The 26,325-nt window shown below is 39.1% G+C and overlaps 2 protein-coding genes across 5 annotated transcripts in view; one reads left to right on the forward strand and one right to left on the reverse strand.

The window, feature by feature from the left end:
- LOC128704902 (uncharacterized) overlaps positions 1-3,851 on the forward strand; it is a 75,809-nt gene extending 71,958 nt beyond the window's left edge. For all 3 annotated transcript variants that reach the window (XM_053800121.2, XM_053800120.2, XM_053800122.2), the window contains one exon: positions 18-3,851. In XM_053800121.2, the coding sequence (XP_053656096.1) occupies positions 18-214 (197 nt within the window). In that variant the 3' untranslated portion in view covers positions 215-3,851. The remainder of the gene's footprint in view (positions 1-17) is intronic.
- On the reverse strand, positions 145-24,580 carry LOC128704928 (tRNA (uracil-5-)-methyltransferase homolog B). 2 transcript variants are annotated; one of them, XM_070104334.1, is made up of 12 exons: positions 24,425-24,580; positions 18,717-18,888; positions 18,460-18,546; positions 16,108-16,254; positions 15,096-15,266; positions 14,028-14,269; positions 12,592-12,709; positions 6,854-6,950; positions 5,505-5,647; positions 5,134-5,212; positions 4,360-4,609; positions 145-280 (listed from the first exon to the last, which is right to left on the reverse strand). In XM_070104334.1, the coding sequence occupies exons 1-11, from the start codon at positions 24,484-24,486 to the stop codon at positions 4,371-4,373; spliced, it is 1,557 nt and encodes a 518-aa protein (XP_069960435.1). In that variant the 5' UTR covers positions 24,487-24,580; the 3' UTR covers positions 145-280; positions 4,360-4,370. The 2 variants fall into 2 exon arrangements, with proteins under 2 accessions (XP_069960435.1, XP_069960434.1); XM_070104333.1 differs by lacking the exon at positions 145-280 and having other exon boundaries at positions 616-4,609.
- Between the last annotated feature and the right edge of the window lie 1,745 nt (positions 24,581-26,325).

Raw genomic sequence — 26,325 nt, forward strand, 5'->3', positions numbered from 1 at the left:
CTTCCCATCTTCAACAGCACCCAATGCCCAGCCATCCTTAAAGTACCAGAATCCTGCAGAGGAAGAGGTGGTGTCTGAGGAGGACAGTGATGATGAGGTGGGTCAGCAAGTCAGAGCCGGAGAACTGCTCCAGTTCCTAAAAACTATCGCCAGTGACCGTGGCCTCTCCAGCCACACCAAAGGTTTCCGGTTTGGCATCAGCCGGAGGAAGTAGACGTCAGCACTGCACTTGTGGACCACGATCACCTGTACTACACCTGCACCTTCAACCAATGACGTCCTGAAAAGTTGGATGTGCTCATTCAAGTTACTTACAAAATAAACAGAAATGTGAATCAAAGAGGCAAACATTTTAAGCTTTTCACTTAATGTCAGCTTGGTTATGATTATAATAATAATTAATGTCAAGTATAGTATTGTACTTTGTATAGTACAGTAAGACTCAAAAAACCTCCAACTAGAGAGAGAGTAACAGATTTATTCTGTGTCTTTGATTCACTTTGTCGGCTTCTGAGTAAGTTGCATAAACCATGCCAGAGCTGCTAAGCAACAATAATGTTATAAGCTGTTATTTTGGATAAAGAACAAGTGGAAAGGATCAATAATGGTAACATGTTTTCTAGTCAGTATTGCTTTATTTCAATTATTTAAAAAATAGGGTGGACAGTCATACATATTCATGAATTGCTGGAGTAAGACAAAAATTATTTTTATGCATTACACAGTATTATAGGCATTAGCATAGATGTGTATAGATGGAAGGACACAAGTGGTCACACTCAGGACTTATTTATTGGATATGATTAGTTCCTGGGACCCCGGTCACTCCAAATGATACAAGAGAATGATATAAGAGTGTATATGTAGTGGAGCATGCAAGTCCTGGGTGATGGTCAGGTGAAGGTGTTAGGTTATTTAATTGCTGTGTCACCTGGCAGCTGGAAAATACTGGAACAATATCATAAGTACAAGAATAGTTGAGATAATGTATTTACCAGCCCTTTGGTCTATGGTGTTGGAAGTAGACTGAGGATGTTTCAATACAATGACACCTACCCTTGTCAGAGCCTCTGTAGATCATTCCTAATTTGTTTCAGGGCATAATGTGTCCCTTTTTAGTTGTGTGTATGACAAGCATTACTGGTGTTATCCTGACTACATGCATATTTGTGTTCTTGGATCCATGGGGACAGAATCCTCTCCTGTTCTCTCCTATAGATCTTGTTGTAACCTCTGCTTGGTGTGGTGTTCATTCCTGCTTCACTGTTGGGTGTAACTTACTTATCTTTCTTCCTGGTGAGGTCTATGATGCAAGACATGGCTATGGCAGCTATGCTAGATGTTGCTTCTAGAAAAGGCCTGTGTGCATTGCTGTTGGCCACTTCTCCTCCAGATAGAATAAAAATCTGGGTTTCTCATAGAGGGGCAGTGCTGTATGACCTTTGTGAGTTTAGTGCTTAGTTATGAATATAATAATAATTCTCAGAGGTGTTGTCAAGCATAGTTTTACCGCTGCATTTCCAGTCTTGTATAAAGTAGGGAGGAAAGTGTGTGTGAAGGCATGGATAATGTACTGAAATTCTCCTAAGAATTTAGGACTGGAGATACAGATAGCTCCTATGGAAAACCTATTGGTCACTCTTCTTTCAGCATGAGTAGCAATGAGTAAAATCATGTGTGGGCTTCCTGTAGACCCTGGAAGACAGAACATAGAAAGACATCAACAAATGGCAGTGCTTTTTAGCTAACCTAGTTCAAGAATGAGTTTGATAGTTTTGAAGTTATTGATCTTGTGAAGGTCTCGTATATTAAGTCTTTTAGGATATATGATCAGGATGTTGACATATCTAAGCTGTGTAACAGGACTGATACTGCAAAAGCCTTTAGCCTCCAGGTTCCCTCAAAAATGTTGCCCAGAATGGCACTCTGTGGTTTCCCACAATTAAGTCAAAGAACTGTTTGAAAATTTGATTTTCATATCTAAAGTAGTTGAAATTCACTCAGTCATGGTGAGGAGGCAAACTGGTGTCAACTGTAAGCCTAAGTTTGTCAGTGATAGCATTAGTGAGAGCATTTAAGAATAAACATATATTATTCAATGCTATCCGGCTAGGCATCCTGCTAGTCTGTGTGGGGGGCATTTCTGACACCTAATGGGAGGCATTTCTGACACCTAATGGGAGAGGATGAATAAAAATCAATAGTCTGAATGTTTTTCATAGTCCATACAATCGGGCTGGTCTAAGTTGTTCCCGCATAAGGCCTTGCCTTCCTCAAAACTACGAAGCATATGTTTTTTGTAAGATCTTGGTGTATTTATCCAGATGTTGCCCTGTGATTGGTTTATAAGTTTAGATTCCAATCTGTCCTATCACATGATGTATTGGAAGTGCCCCACACAGACTAGCAGGACACTCAGTCAAAAGTTTATCCAACATGATAAATACTGTAAGTCATGGTCATCTTGAATACTCTGGAGACCACTTTGCTTGCACTAAAATCATAAAGAATAAACACATAACCAATTAATGTTATCTTGCCCTTCACAATCACTCTCACAAATCCCATCATTGATGTACTCAAATGTAGACTAATGAATGACATAACTTCATAGCCTTCATCAAGCTATGTGTTAATTTTTCAAGCAGGTCTGCTTAACATAGTCCTGACCAACTTCTCTCTGGAAAAGTTGGAGACTGAAAGCCTTTGCAATATCATTCCTAGAAGTCTCATAGTTCAGATATGTCTATAACATTGTGGTCATATATCCCAAGACATTGTACAAGACTGTCTTCATAAAATTAACAGCATTGAAACTCGCAAATTCACTCGTGAACAAGAAAACACTGGCAAACTACCATTTCTTGATGTCCTTCAATGCAGACCACCTAATAAGTAACACTTTCATAGTTTACAGAAAACTTAGAAATAAGTATACCTTCACTCATTTCTACTCTCACCTGAACTCACACCAAAAGAGGTATGATCTTTGGGTTTTTCATGATGCTACCCATACCTCCAGGACTGAATTTTTTGAATAATAATAGTTCTAGTATATTATGCATGCCTTCACATACATACACTATCATCCCTATACCATACAGGCTTGCAAACAGCTAAGACTCAGCACTATTACCGACAAACCCAGTTTGTAGATTCTATGTGGAGAAATGGCCAACAACATCATGGAAAACCTTACTAGAAGCTGCCATGATCATGTCTTCCATGAGAGACCCTGCCAGGAAGAATGATCCCCAAGACTTGATGGTGAAGCACAGGTGTGCTGCAACATGTAGGGGATAGATCAAGATCCGTTCAAGAGAACTAGGAATCTTTCCACGTAGATCCAAGAATACATGTGTCACCAGGATGACGCCAGCAACACTTGCATCATGCACAGGTGTAGAGAGGGAGGACTTGTGCAATGCAACAATACAGAAATGATATACAGAGAATGCAACAATGGTAAACACCACTACAATGAAGCATACTTAACTGCTGCTACCAACACCACAGAACAAGAGACTGGTAAATATGTCACAATTCTGACACAGCTCCAGGTGATGCAGCAATCCAATAACCTCACACCATTACCCATGACATGCATACTCTACTATATGTATTGTTCTCTCACTCTCTTGTATTATTTGAAGTGCCCAAGGTCCTGCCACTGAAAAATATCCAATAAAAAATGTCTGAAGTTTATACACATGTGGTGTCATCCATACATGTTTATCACTATACCTCATACCTTCATAGAGTCGTAGAAAGTAACTATGATATAATAACTATGTATGATGTAGTATTGCTAATCACCAGGAAAATAAATTTACATGAAATATAGTTTCTTATCTCCTCAAAACTTGTGCTGTATTATTATATACCTGATCCTTGAGGGAGGTTCCTTGATGCTGGAGGGGTTCTTGATCCAAGTACAGTAATTAGACTTGGCCTCCCCTTTCTTGGATCAAACACAATTGCTTCCCATCCCTTAGGTACTGTATGACCCCCCTATGGGTCTAGCACTCTTCCCCTAAGTGTTTGTGGGGAAGCGATAGACCAGCACTTACAGAAATGGGAGGCAATTAGGTTCAATCCAATGAAGGAGAGAACAGGTCTAATACCCTGGATCAAGAGCCCTTTGCTAGCATCAAGGCACCCCTGTGAGGAGCACTCATAGGTGAGTCTTGACCAAAACTACAATAACTGTAACTTACAGGGTCCAACTGTATAAACAGAAATATTGCGTAAATACACAATGCTTTTGTAAGAACAATGGAGCTGATAATTTTACGTTACATATTTCAAATATTTTTAAAACGAAAATGTCTCTTAAATTTTTAATACTGCATATTCTACCTAGAAACTGCTCAGTTGGTGACTCTGTCAAATAAAATGACCAGCTCCATGTGATTGGTGTGCGGGAACAGATCCACAGGTATGGCGTATCTTGGAACAAACGGAGCAGACTTGTCTTTCATATTCTTCGGACCCAAAGTCGACCCAAGCTTTACAAAGTTTTCCATGGCATATCCTTCTGGCTTGCAACTTATGTAGATCAACTTGCTAATGGCTGTGCTCTGACGAATGGTATGGATAACATCCGGGTCTGAGGGAGATGGAAAATACAAAAATTAGCTGTAAGTTTTGATGAGAATCATCATCTGACACATTTTTGGCATCTCCATTACATTCCCTTTTCTGTTTACTTATACTGTATCTGCTTTTCACCGCCTTGTTTCTTTCCAATTACTGGTAGTTTGAAAATGCAAAAAGCACTATTATATCACTATTATAATCAAAATTAAGTGCTAAAGTACTGCAATAATAATAATAATAATAATAATAATAATAACAATTCTTAGTAATATACATGGAGAAGTGGTAAAACAGAGTCGTACAGAACCTGGGAAATGGATGGTGATCAGGTATGAAGCAAGAAGTGAAGACAGTTCTAATTCCTTGAATCGAGAACCCTTTACCTGCATCAGTACACCTTTAGCACATCCTACCATGCAGTTCTGTATGACCCTGGTGGGTTTAGTGCTTAGTTCTGATTGTAATAATAATAATTTACCAGCACCAAAGCACTCCCCTTGAAGAGTGTGAGTACAGTATTGTAAAGGTACTTACGAAGGCCTGACCGCGCAGGATTGACGACGGCAACAACATCTGAACATTCTCTCAGCAATCGACTTAACTGCGGCAGCACCTGTAATAAAGAATACATTAATAACACCTGTAATAAAATATACACTAACACCTGTAAAAAAACACATTAATAACACTTGTAATAAAACACATTAATAACACCTGTAATAAAACATACACTAACACCTGTGATAAAACACACACTAATAAACACCCTTCTTTATTTTGTTTTAAAACACAAAGGCCAACCCATAAAAGAGGAAATACATTCACCATCATTCATTCAATAGCTATAGTGCCACAACATTATACTGATAAGAGTATATTACAATATTCCTCATCTCTACACATACCTTTTCAGCTTTACCGGGTATGAAGGTCGAGTTGGAAATATTATTTGCCCGAGCATTTTCTCCAGCATCTTGCACAGCGGCCGTTACTTCATCGATACCAATGGTTCCTCGCACATGTGGAGCCATGACTAGACTTACAGTGCCTGTTGACAGTTAGACTTGTCAATATATTGATATAAATTACACTAAACAAACGTTATTGTGAATAATGAGGTGTGAAGTACAGTGCCTGCACTCTGAAGGATGGGTGGGGATGTTACAGTGCTGAAGGTGGGAAGTACAATACCTGCACTCTGAAGGATGGGTGAGGATGTTACATTGCTGGAGGTGGGAAGCACAGTGCCTGCACTCTGAAGGATGGGTGAGGATGTTGCAGTGCTGGAGGTGGGAAGTACAGTACCTGCACTCTGAAGGATGAGTGAGGATGTTACAGTGCCTGCACTCTGAAGGATGGGTGAAGATGTTACAATGCTAGAGGTGGGAAGTACAGTGCCTGCACTCTGAAGGATGGGTGAGGATGTTACAGTGCTGGAGGTGGGATGTACAGTACCTGCACTCTGAAGGATGGGTGAGGATGTTACAGTGCTGGAGGTAGGAAGTACAGTGCCTGCACTCTGAAGGATGGGTGAAGATGTTACAGTGCTGGAGGTGGGAAGTACAGTACCTGCACTCTGAAGGATGGGTGAGTATGTTACAGTGCGGGAGGTAGGAAGTACAGTACCTGCACTCTGAAGGATGGGTGAGGATGTTACAGTTCTGGAAATGGGAGGTACAGTGCATGCACTCTGAAGGATGGGTAGGGATGTTACAGTTCAGAGGGTCACCTAAACTGTGACATCAGCACACTTCTGGCAAAACAGCGACTGATTGAGAGACACGTAATGGGTCACCCCTACCTCAGTGGGAAATGACTGATGTGCTAAAAATAAGGAATCATGGGTATGAAAAGATATACAGAAAAAGTTTTCCTAGTGAGAAATACTATGTATGCATGTTTAAAACTTTGGCTGTCTTCAACCAAGATAGAGTGACACAACAAAGAAGAGAATATTGAAATATTCTACCCAAAACAACAATCATAATTTTTTCAGTACATAAGCTGTCTCCCAGCAAGGCAGGGTGACCCAAAAAAGAAGAAAATTAAAAAGTTTAGCTTTGTTTTACACTTAGTAATTTATACAGAAGGAGTTACTACCCCCTTGCTCCTGGCAACTACCATAAATATGAGAGTAAAATGCATAAATATGTCAACATCAGCACTTGTTAACAAGTTAATATATTATATGAATTTCTCTATTATCTGACATTTACAAGTGTAGAGTAGAGGTGTCCAGAGATGTATTACTCACCTGTTCCACAACAAATATCAAGGAGTGTAGTGATTGGTGACACCTCTGCTATCTCTTGTACAGTTCTATACAACACCTCAGCTCCTCCAGTGTTAATCTGCAAGTTTGAGTTTATACAATTATAAACAACTGTTATATTCACCTTTCAACAATTTTGGTACAATCAACATAAGACTAGATTCATAACAGTTTAAATATTTCTTAGGTTCAAATACAGTGGAACCTAAGTACTCGAACAGCTCCCTACTCGAACAATTCGGTATTCGAACTCTTTGTTCGGTAAAATAATTGCTCGGTAGTCGACAGTTTGCTTGGCACTCGACAAAACAAACACGACCTTCGCTTTCTTTGGTGTTTTTTCTTTTATATTATTTGTATAAATAAGTCACCGCTGGCCTACGAAGCTTAGTGATAGCCAACCAAAAAGAATATTGGTTGGGAAAAAATCGTTCGGTAATCGAACAGATCAGCACTCAGCCTTCTGAAATGAATTAAGTTTGAGTACTAAGGTTCCACTATACTATTAAGTTGCTTCTGAATTATTATTTGTAGTATTTCAACATTCTACATAAGTAAAACATTCACACTGGCTCTAACAAACTGATTTAAAATACAAATCACTAGGCCAAAATCTCCATCAGCTGCCAGACATTATTTTTTTTTTCACACCAGCTATATCTCACTGAGGCAGGGTGACCTAAAAAGAAAAACAAAAGTTTTTCTTCTTAAATTTAGTAATTTATGCAGGAGAAGGGGTTACTAGCCCCTTGCTACCAGCATTTAATAATTTATACAGGAGAAGGGGTTACTAGCCCCTTGCTACCAGCATTTAGTAATTTATACAGGAGAAGGGTTACTAGCCCCTTGCTACCAGCATTTAGTAATTTATACAGGAGAAGGGGTTACTAGCCCCTTGCTACCAGCATTTAGTAATTTATATAGGAGAAGGGGTTACTAGCCCCTTGCTACCAGCATTTAGTAATTTATACAGGAGAAGGGGTTACTAGCCCCTTGCTACCAGGATTTAGTAATTCTTACAAGCAGTGTTTCTAGCACTTTGCTGCCTCTTACAACACACATGGCTTATGGAAGAAGAATTCTGCCCATCTTAAACTGAGGTAGGAAGACCCTAAAAAACAAAAAATGCATTTACCATCATTCACTCAATATTTTGCCAGAACAGTGTTAATAAACACAGTAGACATGACTCCTCCACACTCCATCATCCATTCACTCCTCTTTTAATAAGTTTATTGAGGTACAGGTACACACAAGTACAATTATTTTACACATTAACATAAGTGTAAACTATACACCAGGATAACCCCATTAGGGTCATTAGACAAGCACTGAACATCCCATCTTCAGGGCTCAAATCAAGTCAAGTAATTAACCTGTCATTTCCCCATAACCTAGCTGTACACCTTCTCGAAGAGAAAAGTTGTTGAGCTAAAACAAACACATCACAGGAAAGATCCCTCACAAGTGCCTCCAAATTTGAGCAAGCCATAAGGGTGCTAGGCACCCCAAAATGGAAATTGAGAATTATGAGTCATTGGAACATCTTTACTAATACCGCTAAGAAACAACAAATAAATCTATAATAATATTAACAATAATAATCATTGCCGGGAGAAATGGGCTAGTAACTCCTTCTCCTGTAAACATTTACTAAAAAAGAGAAGAAAAACTTTATAAAACTAGGATGCTTGAATGTGCGTGGATGTAGTGCGGATGACAAGAAACAGATGGTTGCTGATGTTATGAATGAAAAGAAGTTGGATGTCCTGGCCCTAAGCGAAACAAACCTGAAGGGGGTAGGGGAGTTTCGGTGGGGGGAAATAAATGGGATTAAATCTGGAGTATCTGAGAGAGTTAGAGCTAAGGAAGGGGTAGCAGTAATGTTGAAGGATCAGTTATGGAAGGAGAAAAGAGAATATGAATGTGTAAATTCAAGGATTATGTGGATTAAAGTAAAGGTTGGATGCGAAAAGTGGGTCATAATAAGCGTGTATGCACCTGGAGAAGAGAGGAATGTAGAGGAGAGAGAGATTTTGGGAGATGTTAAGTGAATGTATAGGAACCTTTAAACCAAGTGAGAGAGTGTGGTAGGTAAGTTTGGGGTGCCAGGTGTAAATGATAATGGGAGCCCTTTGATTGAACTTTGTATAGAAAGGGGTTTAGTTATAGGTAATACATATTTTAAGAAAATGAGGGTAAACAAGTATACAAGATATTAAGTAGGGCAAAATGACAGTAGTTTGTTGGATTATGTATTAGTAGATAAAAGACTGTTGAGTAGACTTCAGGATATACATGTTTATAGAGGGGCCACAGACATATCAGATCACTTTTTAGTTGTAGCTACACTGAGAGTAAAAGGTAGATCTGATACAAGGAGAATAGAAGTATCAGGGAAGAGAGAGGTGAAGGTTTATAAACTAAAAGAGGAAGCAGTTAAAGTAAGAAATAAACAGCTATTGGAGGACAGATGGGCTAATGAGGGCATAGGCAATGGGGTCGAAGAGGTATGGGGTAGGTTTAAAAATGTAGTGTTAGAGTGTTTAGCAGAAGCTTGTGGTTACAGGAAAGTGGGTGTGGGAGGGAAGAGGAGCGATTGGTGGAATGATGATGTAAAGAGAGTAGTAAGGGAGAAAAAGTTAGCATATGAGAAGTTTTTACAAAGTAGAAGTGATGCAAGGAGGGAAGAGTATACGGAGAAAAAGAGAGAGGTTAAGAGAGTGGTGAAGCAATGTAAAAAGAGAGCAAGTGAGAGAGTGGGTGAGATGTTATCAACAAATTTTGTTGAAAATAAGAATAAGTTTTGGAGTGAGATTAACAAGTTAAGGAAGCCAAGAGAACAAATGGATTTGTCAGTTAAAAATAGGAGAGGAGAGTTATTAAATGGAGAGTTAGAGGTATTGGGAAGATGGAGGGAATATTTTGAGGAATTGTTAAATGGTTATGAAGATAGGGAAGCTGTGATTTCATGTATAGGGCAAGGAGGAACAACATCTTGTAGGAGTGAGGAAGAGTCAGTTGTGAGTGTGGGGAAAGTTCGTGAGGCAGTAGGTAAAATGAAAGGGGGTAAGGCAGCTGGGATTGATGGGATAAAGATAGAAATGTTAAAAGCAGGTGGGGATATAGTTTTGGAGTGGTTGGTGCAATTATTTAATAAATGTATGGAAGAGGGTAAGGTACCTAGGGATTGGCAGAGAGCATGCATAGTTCCTTTGTATAAAGGCAAAGGGGATAAAAGAGAGTGCAAAAATTATAGGGGGATAAGTCTGTTGAGTATACCTGGTAAAGTGTATGGTAGAGTTATTATTGAAAGAATTAAGAGTAAGACGGAGAATAGGATAGCAGATGAACAAGGAGGCTTTAGGAAAGGTAGGGGGTGTGTAGACCAGGTGTTTACAGTGAAACATATAAGTGAACGGTATTTAGATCAGGCAAAAGAGGATTTTGTGGCATTTATGGATTTGGAAAAGGCATATGACAGGGTGGATAGGGGGGCAATGTGGCAGATGTTGCAGGTGTATGGTGTAAGAGGTAGGTTACTGAAAGCAGTGAAGAGTTTTTACGAGGATAGTGAGGCTCAAGTTAGAGTATGTAGGAAAGAGGGAGATTATTTCCCAGTAAAAGTAGACCTTAGACAAGGATGTGTGATGTCACCGTGGTTGCTTAATATATTTATAGATGGGGTTGTAAGAGAAGTAAATGCGAGGGTCTTGGCAAGAGGCGTGGAGTTAAAAGATAAAGAATCACACATAAAGTGGGAGTTAGTCACAGTTGCTCTTTACTGATGACACTGTGCTCTTGGGAGATTCTGAAGAGAAGTTGCAGAGGTTGGTGGATGAATTTGGTAGGGTATGTAAAAGAAGAAAATTAAAAGTGAATACAGGAAAGAGTAAGGTTATGAGGATAACAAAAAGATTAGGTGATGAAAGATTGGATATCAGATTGGAGGGGGAGAGTATGGAGGAGGTGAATGTATTCAGATATTTGGGAGTGGACGTGTCAGCAGACGGGTCTATGAAAGATGAGGTGAATCATAGAACTGATGAGGGGAAAAGGGTGAGCGGTGCACTTAGGAGTCTGTGGAGACAAAGAACTTTGTCCTTGGAGGCAAAGAGGGGAATGTATGAGAGTATAGTTTTACCAACGCTCTTATATAGGTGTGAAGCATGGGTGATGAACGTTGCAGCGAGGAGAAGGCTGGAGGCAGTGGAGATGTCATGTCTGAGGGCAATGTGTGGTGTGAATATAATGCAGAGAATTCGTAGTTTGGAAGTTAGGAGGAGGTGCGGGATTGCCAAAACTGTTGTCCAGAGGACTGAGGAAGGGTTGTTGAGGTGGTTCGGACATGTAGAGAGAATGGAGCAAAACAGAATGACTTCAAGAGTGTATCAGTCTGTAGTGGAAGGAAGGTGGGGTAGGGGTCGGCCTAGGAAAGGTTGGAGGGAGGGGGTAAAGGAGGTTTTGTGTGCGAGGGGCTTGGACTTCCAGCAGGCATGCGTGAGCGTGTTTGATAGGAGTGAATGGAGACAAATGGTTTTTAATACTTGAGGTGCTGTTGAAGTGTGAGCAAAGTAACATTTATGAAGGGATTCAGGGAAACCGGCAGGCCGGACTTGAGTCCTGGAGATGGGAAGTACAGTGCCTGCACTCTGAAGGAGTGGTGTTAATGTTGCAGTTTAAAAACTGTAGTGTAAAGCACCCTTCTGGCAAGACAGTGATGGAGTGAATGATGGTGAAAGTTTTTCTTTTTCGGGCCACCCTGCCTTGGTGGGAATCAGCCAGTGTGCTAATAAAAAAAAAAAATTCTAGAAGTACATGTGGAAAGTGTACAAACCATAGCTAACATCAGTGGCATACTATATAGAAAATCCTTGGTTATGTTGAGTATTTCGGGAAAATTAGGTAAATTTTGTCCTCCAGGATGTGACCCACACCAGTCTACTAACACCCATGTACCTACTTATTGCTAGGAGAACAGTGACAGCAGGTGTAAGGTGACTAACACCCAGGTACCTACTTACTGCTAGGTGAACAGTGTCAGCAGGTGTCTTAAGGAAACACATCTTATGTTCTTATCACAGCTTTAGGTAGATGTCGTTTTGATAAGGACCTGCCTCGTATGGGCCAGTAGGCCTTCTGCAGTGTTCCTACATTCTTATGTTCTTATGTAATGTTTCCAACTGTACTGGGGATCGAACCACAGACCTTCGTGTGTGAGATGAGTGCACTACCAATGATATATCCATTATCAGTAAGTTCTCTTATAAAGGTACAGTGGACCCCCGGTTTACGATATTATTTCATTCCAGAAGTATGTTCAGGTGCCAGTACTGACCGAATTTGTTCCCATAAGGAATATTGTGAATTAGATTAGTCCATTTCAGACCCCCAAACATACACATACAAACGCACTTACATAAATACACTTACATAATTGGTCGCATTGGGAGCTGATCGTAAACTGGGGGTCCACTGTATTCTATATATAGAGCAATTTTTCCAAAGGCAACAGAAAAAGGCCATCAAAAATTCAAAAGCATGACTACAAAGGCCTTTTAATGTGCCATTTAATTTCTGATGCACTTTTTCAATTGCATTTACAAAAAATGGCTCTATACAGAGCAGCTTTATAAGAGAGCTGACTGTATATAGAGCAGCTTTATATGAGAGCTTTATAACAAAACTGACTGTAAAATAAACTTGCCACCTCAACTTACCTGAAAAAACGAATCTGGTGATATTCGAAAATCCAAGCCGCAACAGGTTTCAGTAATATGCTTCTTTCCCGCTATTAACCTGTACGGTGCCTGCTCTCTGGTACACTTTGTCTGCTTACTGTAATCAAGATGAGCCACGCATATACAGCGCCCTCTTTCAGTCTTCTACATTTTCGTTAGCTTCAAACTGAGCCATTGTTCATCATGTTCCACCTGCTGGTGACTGTCAGCAAGTGGAACAATGGCTCAGTTGAAAGCCAATGAAAATGTAGAACACTGAAAATAGGTGCTGGGTATGTAGGTCCCTCCTATATATTCTTTAATATTAATTATGAAAATTGCAAGAGTATCCTCTTATTGTAATAAGAAATTCACAGATAAACTTTAAATACAGTACAGTAGTAATACCTTGGCTCAAACATCTTGAGTTTACGCAGAATACCCACTATGAAAAATAGTGAAATTTCAAGCACTTTTGTGATTTCTCACATTATGAAGGAAATGTGAAAAATCACTAAAGTGTTTGGACCTTCACTATTTTTCACAGTAGTTGTTCTCCATATCGTAATATCACCTGCTTACTATGATGTTATTGCATCTTGAGTTTAAGTCAGTCCGAAATATAGTGTTACAGTTGCTCCTCGGCTTACAATGGGGTTAGGTTCCGACAAACTCACCGTAAGTAGAAAATATCCTAAGTCAAATACACCTACCATCCGACTTACGACCGAGTTCGGTTCCGAGAAACTGGTTGTAAGTCGAAATGGTCGTAAGTCGAACTTTACTACTGAATATCAACCAAACATTTTTGTAATGACTTTATTTTATTGTTTTATTTTGGTATTTCATGTTTTACTTTACTTTTTATGTTGTTAGTATTGTATTTTATACTGTAAGGTTTAGGATAAACACTGTGTACAACACAAATACTTGTTTATTTCCCAGAAATTTGGCATAAAAAACACGGTCGTAAGTCGAGTGGTCGTAAGTCGAGCAGGTCATAAGTCGGATGGTAGGTGTATATGATAAATATGTAAATAAATAGCTACTGCTACTGAATAAATAAATAATAAATAATTACTGTAACTAAATACCAGCACTGAAAAGTAAATAAATTAATACAAATTACGGAATTGCTGCCTTCATTCTGGGTAATTATCTTAAGTTACATCTCCAAAGTAATTGCTTGTGCTCCATCAAATAGTTAAAATATTGTAAGTTGAACCATCCTAAATCGAGGAGCCTGTATTTTTACTGCACAAAAATACATAAAAATTTGAATCTAAATTCAAGATATTAATTTTTTAAGCAGTGTACAGGCACCTCTGGTAAGACAGTGATGGAGTGAATGATGATGAAAGTGTTTCTTCTTTTTTGGGTCCCCCCCCCCTCCTTGGAAGGTAAAGGTCAATGTGTTAATAAAAACAAATAGTTACCATGCTTGGAGGTACAGAGAGTCAAGCTGACAGGATGACCCTTCACCTTCGGTAAAGAATCGCTTCAATTCATCCATAATTTCATGTATTCCATCCTCTGGTAATTGCTGGGGATGGATCAAGACGATGGCCATTTTTTCTCCAGACTGAGTTGACCGAACCACCAAATTTCGCCAAATCCCGCCATCATCAAAGTGATGACATGCTCTATGGTCAGATTCTCGAATAAAATTTTGGAAGCTCTGGAAATCAATCAAAAATAAATTACTACTGTATCGGTATAGAAAATAAAGTGCAATAAATACAAAACTAAGCACTAATATACAGTTGGCTCTTTTATAAATCTCTACATAATGAAATTTTTCACAAATATGACTTAAAAATTTACTGAAAACTGAACAGTGTGTACTAAGAATACCTTACCATATGCTATTTTTAAATTTTGGATGTAATTTTTTCAATCGTATTTACAAAAAAATTGCACTATATAAAAGGGCATTGTAAGAGTTGATTGTACTACAGGTCGGCCATCACTAATCTGGCATCATTGGGACCTGTAGTGTGCCGGATTAGTGAGTTTTCTGGATTACAGAGTGGTTAGGTTAGAATACACTTAATTAACCTATCAATAGAAACTCTTTCTGCTACATCTTCCTCATTTTCATCACTGCTTTCTCTTCCACTGGCTTGCTGCTGTGGATTTACAACCATCTGCACAATTTCTGAGTCAGTATGACTCACGAAATCGTAATGACACGATTGCAAACAAACCATACCACGGACAGGGATAGAACCCACGATCAGAGAGTCTGAAAACTCCAGACTGTCACATTAGCCACTGGATGAATCTTATTGTGGCTAGCTGGTCCAGTGGCTAACACGACGGTCTGGAGTTTTCAGACTCTCTGATCATGAGTTCTATCCCCGTCTGTGGTATGGGTTTTTCTGAGTCAGTATAATGATGAAATTTGAAATTATGCTAGCCAAAATTAGTGCCGGATTACTGATGGAACCAGATAACTGATTGCCGGATTAGTGACGGCCGACCTGTATTATTGTTATTATTACCTTGACAATATGCTTATGACTGTCTCTCATATTAATGAGGTAGGTAGGAGGGACAGACACCATTAGGGGATCCGTTGGTCGTCCGATGAAAAATCCGACAGTCTTGGGGTTGCCATCTACACCTGATCGAATCCCAAGTTCATCTTTGTTACGATAGGATATCACGTCAGGCTACGAAAAAATGTACACACAACAGTACAGTTGACATTAACTGTATTAAGTAAGAATTTTTTCTCAGCCTAAATTATAATTATTATTTTTATGATAAATTAGGCCTATAGCACCTGGAGAATAGGAGACACATTTCATGGGTATGGAAAATTATATTAATTTTTTATTAGCATCAATGCGTATTTTAGCTAAAAATTGATGTTTGTCAGAAAATACTTGAAACCGCACAGAATCTTTGAAACAGTTTTGATTCAAGGTAGGGGAGGGCATCTGCAATTCCTTGGATCAAGAGTCCATCACCAGCATCAAGGAACAGTGTCCTTAAAGAGATTCTTCAAATAGTCCAGATTGATCACATAATAATGTTGGGAGAATTACGAACAATATGCTAAGTATTGTGTGTCACAGTTTTGTCAAGCTGTGACACAATACATGGACACAGAGGTATACGTATATAGGTACAAAGGCGCAAAGCCTAATACAGTATAATTGTTGTAGGTGGTACTTGTGGTAGTAGTAGCACTACTACTACTACTAATACTGCTATTACTAATACTGCTACTACTATTACTAGTACTGCTACTACTACTGCTGCTACTACTACCACTACTACTACTACTGCTACTACTATTGCTACTACTACTGCTACTACTACTACTACTACTACCACTATTACTATAGTACTACTACTACTACTGCTACTACTACTGCTGCTAATACTACTACTATTTCTATTTCTACTTCTTCTCTTGTGGCAACTATAATATGTAATGGTGGGGTCTACTGCTCTGATAATTCTTGCACTTGTCTCCTTTTACTTAACATGATCGATCATACTCACTGATGGTCTGGGTGACTCTAGAGGACAGGGAAGACCCTTCGTGGTCCTTTCAATTGGTGCTTGAACTTGAGCAAGTCGCTTCCCTAGGGTGTGCAACACCTTGAACATCTGCTGTTGTTTGATATTCAGTTGCTTGTGGTATGGCTTCTGCAATAATTAAATATACGTAAATCACAAAAGAGCTAAAGAACTATAAAAAAATTAACTATTAACATATAGATAAATGAAAGTGAAATGAATAATAATAATAACAATATATAATAAAAATCTTTATTTCTACCAGTACATGATAAAACTTATACAGACCATAGCTGACATCAGTGACATACTATACAGAAAGTCCCTGGTTATGTAGAACATTTCCCATAACTTAGGTTAATTTTGTCCCCAGGATGCTACCCACACCAGTTCATTAACACCTAGGTACCTACTTACTGCTAAGTGAACAGTGACAACAGGTGTAGATCGATTGGTAGCGCACTAAGCTCACACATTGAGGTCCGGAGTTCGAATCCCCGGTATGGCTGGAAAACATTAGGATGTGTTTCCATAAGACACCTGCTGCCCATGCTCACCTAGCAGTAAAATAGGTACCTGGGTATTAGTAGACTGGTTTGGGTCTCATCCTGGAACAAAATTGACCTAATTTTCCTGAAATACTCTGCATAATAAGGGGCTTTCTATATAGTAGTATGACATTGATGTCAGCTATGGTCTGTATACCTTGTACATGTACTTGTAGAAATAAAGATATTATATAATTACCTAGCACCCTAGCACTTAGGAGTCTGTGGAGACAAAGAACTTTGTCCTTGGAGGCAAAGAGGGGAATGTATGAGAGTATAGTTTTACCAACGCTCTTATATGGGTGTGAAGCATGGGTGATGAATGTTGCAGCGAGAAGAAGGCTGGAGGCAGTGGAGATGTCATGTCTGAGGGCAATGTGTGGTGTGAATATAATGCAGAGAATTCGTAGTTTGGAAGTTAGGAGGAGGTGCGGGATTACCAAAACTGTTGTCCAGAGGGCTGAGGAAGGGTTGTTGAGGTGGTTTGGACATGTAGAGAGAATGGAGCGAAACAGAATGACTTCAAGAGTGTATCAGTCTGTAGTGGAAGGAAGGCGGGGTAGGGGTCGGCCTAGGAAAGGTTGGAGAGAGGGGGTAAAGGAGGTTTTGTGTGCGAGAGGCTTCGACTTCCAGCAGGCATGCGTGAGCGTGTTTGATAGGAGTGAATGGAGACAAATGGTTTTTAATACTTGAGGAGCTGTTGGAGTGTGAGCAAAGTAACATTTATGAAGGGGTTCAGGGAAACCGGCAGGCCGGACTTGAGTCCTGGAGATGGGAAGTACAGTGCCTGCACTCTGAAGGAGGGGTGTTAATGTTGCAGTTTAAAAACTGTAGTGTAAAGCACCCTTCTGGCAAGACAGTGATGGAGTGAATGATGGTGAAAGTTTTTCTTTTTCGGGCCACCCTGCCTTGGTGGGAATCGGCCAGTGTGATAATAAAAATATAAATAACCTAGCACCCACGTACTTACTTAAGGAAACATGCCCTAATGTTTTCACCCGTACCGGTGAAAGTATTTCATCTTTTTGGGGTCACCCTACCTCAGTGGGCGGCAACCAGTGTTAAAAAAAATACGTATAATTACAGCATATATAAAACTGCATTATGCAAAATAACCACAGTGAAAAATAGTGAAATTCTAAGCGTTTTTGTGAATTTTCACATCATCGAGGATAATGATAATGTGAGAAATTATAAAAATACTTGGAATTTCACTATTTTTCCATTGTGGTTATTTTTGCATATTGTGATATAACCTGTTTATTGTGATCTTATTGCATAGAAGTACTTATTTATAATAGTAAAACTACTGGACTAAAACACTGCAGTAACGTGGGCATTGAAGCAGAGACTCAAAAAATTAAATAATTCATCATCACCAAAGATAGTTATGCTACTTATTATTACAGGTGTACAACCCTTTATCTGAAACCCTTGGTTAGTTTTGAGTTTCGAATTTCAGACTTCTTCGAATTTCAGAATGATTCTCAATACCGCCACATGGCAGCATGACCCCACTCCACAAAAAACTTCACTTTTCGGAATTTTTCGAATTTCAGAATTTCAGATATAGGGATGTAGACCTGTAATATTATTATTATTACATTCAAGGGAAAGCACTGAACCTATAGGGCCCATACAAGGCCTGGAGAATGGGAGGTGATCAGATTAAATCCAAGGAAGGAAAGAGTAGCTTTGAGTCCTGTGATCAAGAGCTCTGCACCAGCGTCAGTACACCCCCCATTCGATGGCCATAAAAACCATTTAAATTAGGGCGCAGTAGCACCTGACAGAGCGGCGTCACGTGTTGGGCAAGGAGATCGTGCTGCGTCTCGGCAGTGATGGGTATTGATAATGGCACATACCTCGCTGCCTGAAACGGGATAATGTAAATGAACAGTGACGTCTGAGCACTTATAACAATAATAGTAATTATTATTATTTTTATAATTAATATTATTTATGATTATTATTATCACTCTTATTATTATTATTTCTCAGCTATAACATCAATGATAATAATCTTAAGGTTTACTTCCTCACCCGGATTTTACGACTGTCATCCTTAGGGTGGTGGTTAAGTGAGTGCTCCTCAGACGTCTCTCTCTTCGGCTGAGTCACGTTTTCCCCTCGGAGCCTCGCTAAGCCTTCCTCCACTACTGGCTCGGTGCTGATGTGTTCTCTGGGGCCCAGACTGGCTCTCTTAAGACGATTGCTGCGGTAAAGAGAAAAGTGGATAGGTTGTGACGGGTTATTGTTTATCTATGACACCTATGCTGTATTATTATTATTATTATTAAATTATTGCTATTAAATTATCAAATTATTATTAAATTATTGTTAATTATTAAATTATTACTTATTAAATTGTTAATAAATTATTAAATTAATATATTAATAAATTATTAAATTATAATTAATGATTAAATTATTACTATTATTAAATTATTTTATTAAATTATTATTAATAAATTTCTATTAAACTATATTATTTAAATTCATAAATTATTACTAAATTATCAAACTACTAATTATTTTATTCTAATTATAATTAACATTACTAATTATTATTACATTACTATTATCATTATTATTCATAGGGAAGCTCTAAACCCATAAGGGTGACAGTTCCTAAATCAAATCAAATCAAATCAAAGTTTATTCTCTATAAGGATTACAATGCGGGGTTTACAGATTTTGGTTATTGTGTGGTTTACATGTAATAAAATACTAATTACTGAGGGGGCCACTAGAACACCTAGCATGGCTAGGCATTTTGGGCAAACTTAGATTAATTCTTAGCCCTAATTTATAACAAATTGTGGAGTAAGTTGACTAAATACTAAGTGACTAAATACTAAGTGACTAAATACTAAGTGACAAATACTAGTTTGTGAGTTTAGCAATGTGAATGCTTTTGTTTTGGCACAATACATAGTTTCTATATTAGAGTATCACAGGCAAACTTATGACTAGTTAGGAATCATTATTTTAAGATTAGGATACGTATTTCTGTGCTTATAGTCAAATGGGTGAGTGTAAGTGTGAACCACCAGGTGGTTTTTATGTAGTTAGTTGACGGGGTGTATCAGGGAGATAAGATGTTTTCTAACGGTAGTTTTGAAGGTGATGAATGTGTCTGCAGTTCTAGAGTTTTCAGGTAGGGCGTTCCAGATTTTAGGGCCTTTGACAAACACTGAATTTTTGTAAAGGTTTAGTTGGACACGGGGAATGTCATAGAGATGTTTGTGTCTGATGTTATGCCTGTGGGTTCTGTCACAACTATCAAGAAAGCATTTTAGGTTAAGGTTAATATTGGAATTTAAGGTCCTGTATATGTAGACTGCACAGTAGTAAGTGTGGATGTTCTGAACAGGGAGTAAGTTTAGATCTATGAAGAGTGGGGGGGGGGGGTGTTGCCAGGGATGGGATTTAGTGATTATTCTTATTGCAGTTTTTTGTTGGGTTATTATTGGCTTTAGGTGTGTTGCTGCAGTTGAACCCCAAGCCCAAATAGCATAGGTGAGGTATGGATAAATGAGTGAATGGTATAGTGTGAGAAGGGCAGTTTGCGGCACGTAGTATCGTATCTTGGAGAGGATCCCAACTGTTTTGGATACTTTTTTTGATATGTGTTGGATATGGGTGCTGAAATTCAGGTTGTTGTTGAGGTATAGGCCTAGGAATTTGCCCTCATTATGTCTGGCAATTATAGTGCTGTCAATCTTAATGTTAAGTTGCACAACACCTGCTCTGCCACCAAACATAATATACAGTGGTCCCTCGATAATCGTAGTTCTCGGAATCGTAGATTTCGGAAATCATAGGGATATTTTCATATAAACATGGGCTCGCTAATCGTAGGTTGACTCGCGAATAGTAGGTCGTCCGGAACATGTACGCACGGTGTGAGCCGGGGCGGCCTCCCTACCCAGCCAGTGTGGCATTGTTTACCAGTGAGCGAAGGTCCCCTCACGTGCTCCTACGAAATATTTCATAATACAGTGGACCCCCGGTTAACGATTTTAATCCGTGCAAGAGGGCTCATCGTTATGCGAAATAATCGTTATGCGAATTAATTTTCCCCATAAGAAATAATGGAAATAAAATTAATCCGTGCAAGACGCCCAAAAGTATGAAAAAAAATTTTTTTTACCACATGAAATGTTAATTTTAATACACACAAACTGAAAAAGGCATGCACAATTACATGACACTTACTTTTATTGAAGATCTGGTGATGATTGATGGGATGGGAGGAGGGGAGAGCATTATCTTCTTACTGTTTAGAAGGGGAATCCCCTTCCATTAGGACTTGAGGTAGCAAGTCCTTTTCTGGGGTTACTTCCCTTCTTCTTTTAATGCCACTAGGACCAGCTTCAGAGTCACTGGACCTCTGTCGCACAACAAATCTGTCCATAGAGCTCTGTACCTCCCGTTTCTTCAAGACTTTCCTAAAATGGGCCATAACATTGTCATTGAAATAGTCACAAGCACGGCTTGCAACAGCTGTGTCAGGGTGATTTTCATCTATAAAGGTTTGCAGTTCAAACCACTCTGCACACATTTCCTTAATCTTTGAAGTAGGCACAATGGATTCCACAACTGGCATAGGCTTCTCAGGGTTAGCCCCAAACCCTTCAAAATCTTTCTTAATTTCCATACTAATTCTCACCCTTTTTACCACAGGGTTGGCACTAGAAGCTTTCTTGGGGCCCATGGTCACTTATTTTCCAGAAACACCACCAAAAACACTGTAATAATACGAAATATTCCGAGTGTATGCTTGGATGTTACCGCGGAGGCTGGCTGGTAAACAATGGGACGGCCGGCACATGTGAGGGCACATTGGACGCGTCTCGGACGAAAATACGTATGCGGGTTTTTAATCGGTATGCGGGGCAAAAATTTTGCGATAAAAGTAATCGTTATGCGGAAAAATCGCTATGCGATGCCATCGTTATGCGGGGGTCCACTGTATTCCACTCATTTTAGTGCTTGCAAGTACTAAATAAGCTACCATGGCTCCAAAGAAAGCTCCTAGTGCCAAGCCTGTGGTAAAGAAGGTGAGAAATACGATTGAATTTAAGAAAAACATCATTGAACAATATGAAAGTGGCACAAGTGCAGCCGAACTGGTCAGGATGTATAAGATACCCTACACAACCATATGTTCCATCATGGCCAAGAAAGAGGAAATCAAGGATGCTGTTGTTGCAAAGGGGGTAAATATGCTGACAAAAATGAGATCACCAGTACTCGAAGATGTTGAGAAGTTATTAATGGTGTGGATAAATGAGAAACAGCTCTCTACACAGTTATTTTGCGAGACAGGACTCCAGTAACTCTCAAGGTGGTCCTAGTGGCATTAAGAAACAGAGAAGAGAAGCAATCCCAGAAAAGCAATTGGTACCTGAGGTGTTGCTGGAAGGGGATTCCCCTTCCAAACTGTAAAAAATCCAATCTCTCTTCTCCTCCAGTCTTCCATACACTAAGAAGAATCTCCAATAAAGGTAAGTGTTATGCTGTTAATGTTTCATTCATCATTTCCCATTGTATTGTTTATGTACTGCATCTATATTTCATGTAAAAAAAATTTTTTGTTTTAATACTTCTGGGTGTCAGGAACGGATTAATTGTATTTACATTATTTCTTATGGGGAAAATTGATTCGAAAATCGTAGATTTCGATAATAGTAGCAACTCCAGGAACGAGGGACCACTGTAGTAGGTTTTGTCAGTGTTAAGTGTAAGTTTATTGGCTGTCATCCAAGTCGATATTTTGATCAGCTCCTCATTCACAGTGGTGTTGAGGGTGGCAAGATTAGGGTGAGAGATGACATAAGTCGTGTCATCAGCAAAGAGAATGGGGTTCAGGTGTTGAGATATGTTTGGGAGATCATTGATGTATATGAGGAAGAGCAGGGGACCAAGGACACTTCCCTGCGGAACTCCAGTATCAAGTTGCCGTGTTGTTGATGCTGTCTTTAATGGTAACATACTGATACCTATTAGTAATGTAAGATTTGAAATATGCAAGCGCATGGCCTCTTATACCGTAATGGTCAAGTTTGTGGAGTAGGATGTCGTGGTCTACTGTGTCAAAAGCTTTTCTTAGGTCAATAAAAATTCCTAGCAGATATTCTTTATTTTCCAATGCTGTGTAAAGCAGATCTAGCATTTTTATGATTTCATAGTTAGTGCTTTTATTTTTCCTGAATCCAAATTGGCAGGGGTTGAGTATGTTTTGTGCCGTTATAAATGAATACAGTCTCCTGTGCACAAGTGTCTTGAAGATTTTGGATAGCAATGGTAAGTTTGATATTGGCCTATAGTTGTTTAAGTCTGTAGGGTCACCACCTTTATGTATTGGTGTAACCCTTGCCATCTTGAGAAGTGTTGGGAAAGTGCTAGTTTCTAGTGACTTGTTAAAAAGTAATGAAATAGCATGCGAAAGGACATGGGCCGCTCGCTTGTACAGTAATGGTGGGACATTAGACAGATTTCCTGAGTTATTTTTAAGTGACTTTATAATCTCGGTGACTTCCATGGGCTCAGTTGGTACAAGATAGAAGGAATTTGGGAAATTCCCATCTAGACAGTCCCTGGCACGGGCATTGGTATGTGGGATTTTACTGGCAAGATTAGATCCTATGGTTGAGAAGAAGTCATTTATCTTGTTAGCTGTGTCAGTGGGATGTAGTGGTGTTTCATGAGGTTTAGTTAGAACAATATTCTTGTTTTTTTTTCAGTTTGTGGGTCCCTAGAATCTGTGAAAGTGTTTTCCAGGTCTTTTTTATATCTCCTCTAGTGTCTGTGAATCTACTGGAGTAGTATAGTTGTTTGGCTTTCTTTATTAATTTGGTGAGAACTGATGAATAGTGTTTAAGAATATCTTTGTGTATTAAGCCCTGTCTATATTGCTTTTCATATTGGTGTTTCTTATCAATGGATTTCAGAATGGTGCTGGTTAGCCATGGGTAAGCAAGCCGTTTATTTGTGATCTGTTTCGTTTTTATAGGACAATGTTTGTTGTATAGTCTAAGTATTTTGTTAAGAAAAATGTCTGTCCAATCGTCAATACCATTGGCCTTGGAGAATTCTGTAGGCCAGTCAACAGTCTCTAGGTCTGGTAGATAAGACATATAGGCAACATTTTGGCAACTTTATTCTGAAACGTTTTGCCTACACAGTAGGCTTCTTCAGTCGAGTACAGAAAGTAGGCAGGAGCAGTAGAGATGATTAGACGATATAATCAGTCCATCACCCTTGAAGTCGTAAATGCTGCCTATGTTTCTTATCTACCAACCTGTCGGTATTGTGTACCATTAGATAATCAGTCTCTAGGTCAGCTGTGAACTTCCTTACTGAGGCCTCGTCATGGAGTCTAAATGAGACTTTGTTGTATTCAAGTGGTGGTTTACTAATGTTTGTCAGGAGGAAGGTAGGGTAGTGGTCTGTAGTGCTGTCTGTGATTATCCCTGATTTAAGGGGAGCTAGTATATTGGTCCACATGTGGTCTATTATGGTTGCACTTGTCTCAGTGAGCCTTGTTGGTTTAGTTATTGTTGGTATGAGAAGTGTGTTGTTCATATTGTTGATGAAATCAGTTACAGGCTGATCATCTGGTAGGCCGAGGTTGATGTAGAAGTCTCCAGGTTCGTTCCGAGGATCAGATTCCTTGGATCAAGAGCCCTCCACGTAAGGGGTGGATATTATAAACCTCAACAACTCTTGCTAAAATAATTTACCTGCTAACTTGGCCTCTAAGTCCCCTTGTTAGAGTTAGAATTATACCTCGACTTCTCAGCATTGTTATTGTTGGGTTGATGGGTTGTGGATGCTACTAGGACCGTATGAACCCTTATTGGTTGGGTTGATGGGTTGTGGATGCTACTAGGACCGTATGAACCCTTATTGGTTGGGTTGATGGGTTGAGGATGCTACATAAATGACCTACCAAATGCTTCGCAACTCAAACCCACACTATTTGCAGATGACACTACATACGTCTTCTCTCACCCGAGCCCAGTCACGCTAGCCAATACTGTAAATACCGAATTACAGAAAATATCTACCTGGATGAGGACTAACAAACTTACACTAAACATTGACAAAACCTACTTCATTCAGTTTGGTAACAGAGCTACAGATGTCCCTCTTAACATAATGATAAATGGATCACCTATCACAAAGCTAACAGAGGGAAAATTCTTAGGAATCCACCTTGATAATAGACTCAAATTTCATACACATATACAACAAATTTCTAAGAAAATTTCCAAGACTGTAGGCATACTATCGAAGATACGGTACTATGTTCCACAGTCAGCCCTCCTGGCCCTATATCACTCTCTTATTTACCCCTATCTCACCTATGGAATTTGTGCATGGGGCTCAACAACAAGTAACCATCTCAGACCACTAATTACCCAACAAAAGGCTGTAGTTAGAATGATAACAAATTCTCACTACAGGCAGCACACTCCACCAATATTCAATACACTAAACCTACTCACCATACAAAACATCCATACTTATTATTGTAAGTAAGTAAGTAAGTAAGTAAGTAAATTTATTCAGGTATACACAATACAGTTACATAGAATTATCATACATAGCAGCATATGTGTAGAGAACCTAGGATAACCCAAAAAAGTCAGACAGAGTGACTTATTTCCATTGGGGTCCTTTATTGCACCTATTACATACATAGAACACTTAACTCTGATATTAACCCTCCCCTCAAACATCTCCTTGCCAACCTCAACAGAACACATGACCATAACACAAGGCACAGATCACTCTTTGATGTTCCTCGTGTCCATCTCACACTATGCAAAAACTCAATGCACATAAAAGGCCCTAAAATCTGGAATTCATTACCTGTAAATATAAAAGAAACACTACCTGTTTATAAATTCAAGTCTCTTCTCAAAGATCACTTACTCACCCAAAACCAAATAAATACTGAATAACTGAACCTTATAAATTGTATATCTTAAATGTTTCTCACAATTATATCACATAAATGTTAAACCTAAAACCCAATCTAACTTTATTATTTTTTAAATACACTACCTAACAGAATACTCCATACGACTGAATGTACAACAATGCAAGCAACCATATGACCTGTCTTTGTAATACTCACTTGTGCTTTATAGTTATCTGTTTACAATAATGTTTTATCACTGATTTCATCATTGCTTAGTTAATCTTAAGTTAATTTTAAGCCAGCCCGTAATGCTATGCATAGTATAAGTGGCTTTGGCATGCTGCTCTTATCTGTATTTTTTTGTACCTCTGTATGTGTGCTCAAATTGTAAATAAATAAATAAATAAATAAATACTAGGACCGTATGAACCCTTATTGGTTGGGTTGATGGGTTGAGGAGGCTTCTAGGACCGTATGAACCCTTATTGTTGGGTTGAGGATGCTACTAGGACCGTATGAACCCTTATTGTTGGGTTGAGGAGGCTTCTAGGACCGTATGAACCCTTATTGGTTGGGTTGATGGGTTGTGGATGCTACTAGGACCGTATGAACCCTTATTGGTTGGGTTGTGGATGCTACTAGGACCGTATGAACCCTTATTGGTTGGGTTGTGGATGCTACTAGGACCGTATGAACCCTTATTGGTTGGGTTGA

This window comes from Cherax quadricarinatus, chromosome 91, assembly GCF_038502225.1.
Source record: "Cherax quadricarinatus isolate ZL_2023a chromosome 91, ASM3850222v1, whole genome shotgun sequence".
NCBI lineage: Eukaryota > Metazoa > Arthropoda > Malacostraca > Decapoda > Parastacidae > Cherax > Cherax quadricarinatus.

Coding starts and splice junctions, on each gene's coding strand:
- LOC128704928 (XM_070104334.1), bottom strand. CDS start 24,486: ATGCTGAGAAGTCGAGGTATAATTCTAACTCTAACAAGGGGACTTAGA. Junction 16,255..18,459: donor ACGTGACGCCGCTCTGTCAG/GTGCTACTGCGC, acceptor TAATTATTGCAG/AAGCCATACCACAAGCAACT. Junction 15,267..16,107: donor TAGAGTCACCCAGACCATCA/GTGAGTATGATC, acceptor ATTTTTTCGTAG/CCTGACGTGATATCCTATCG.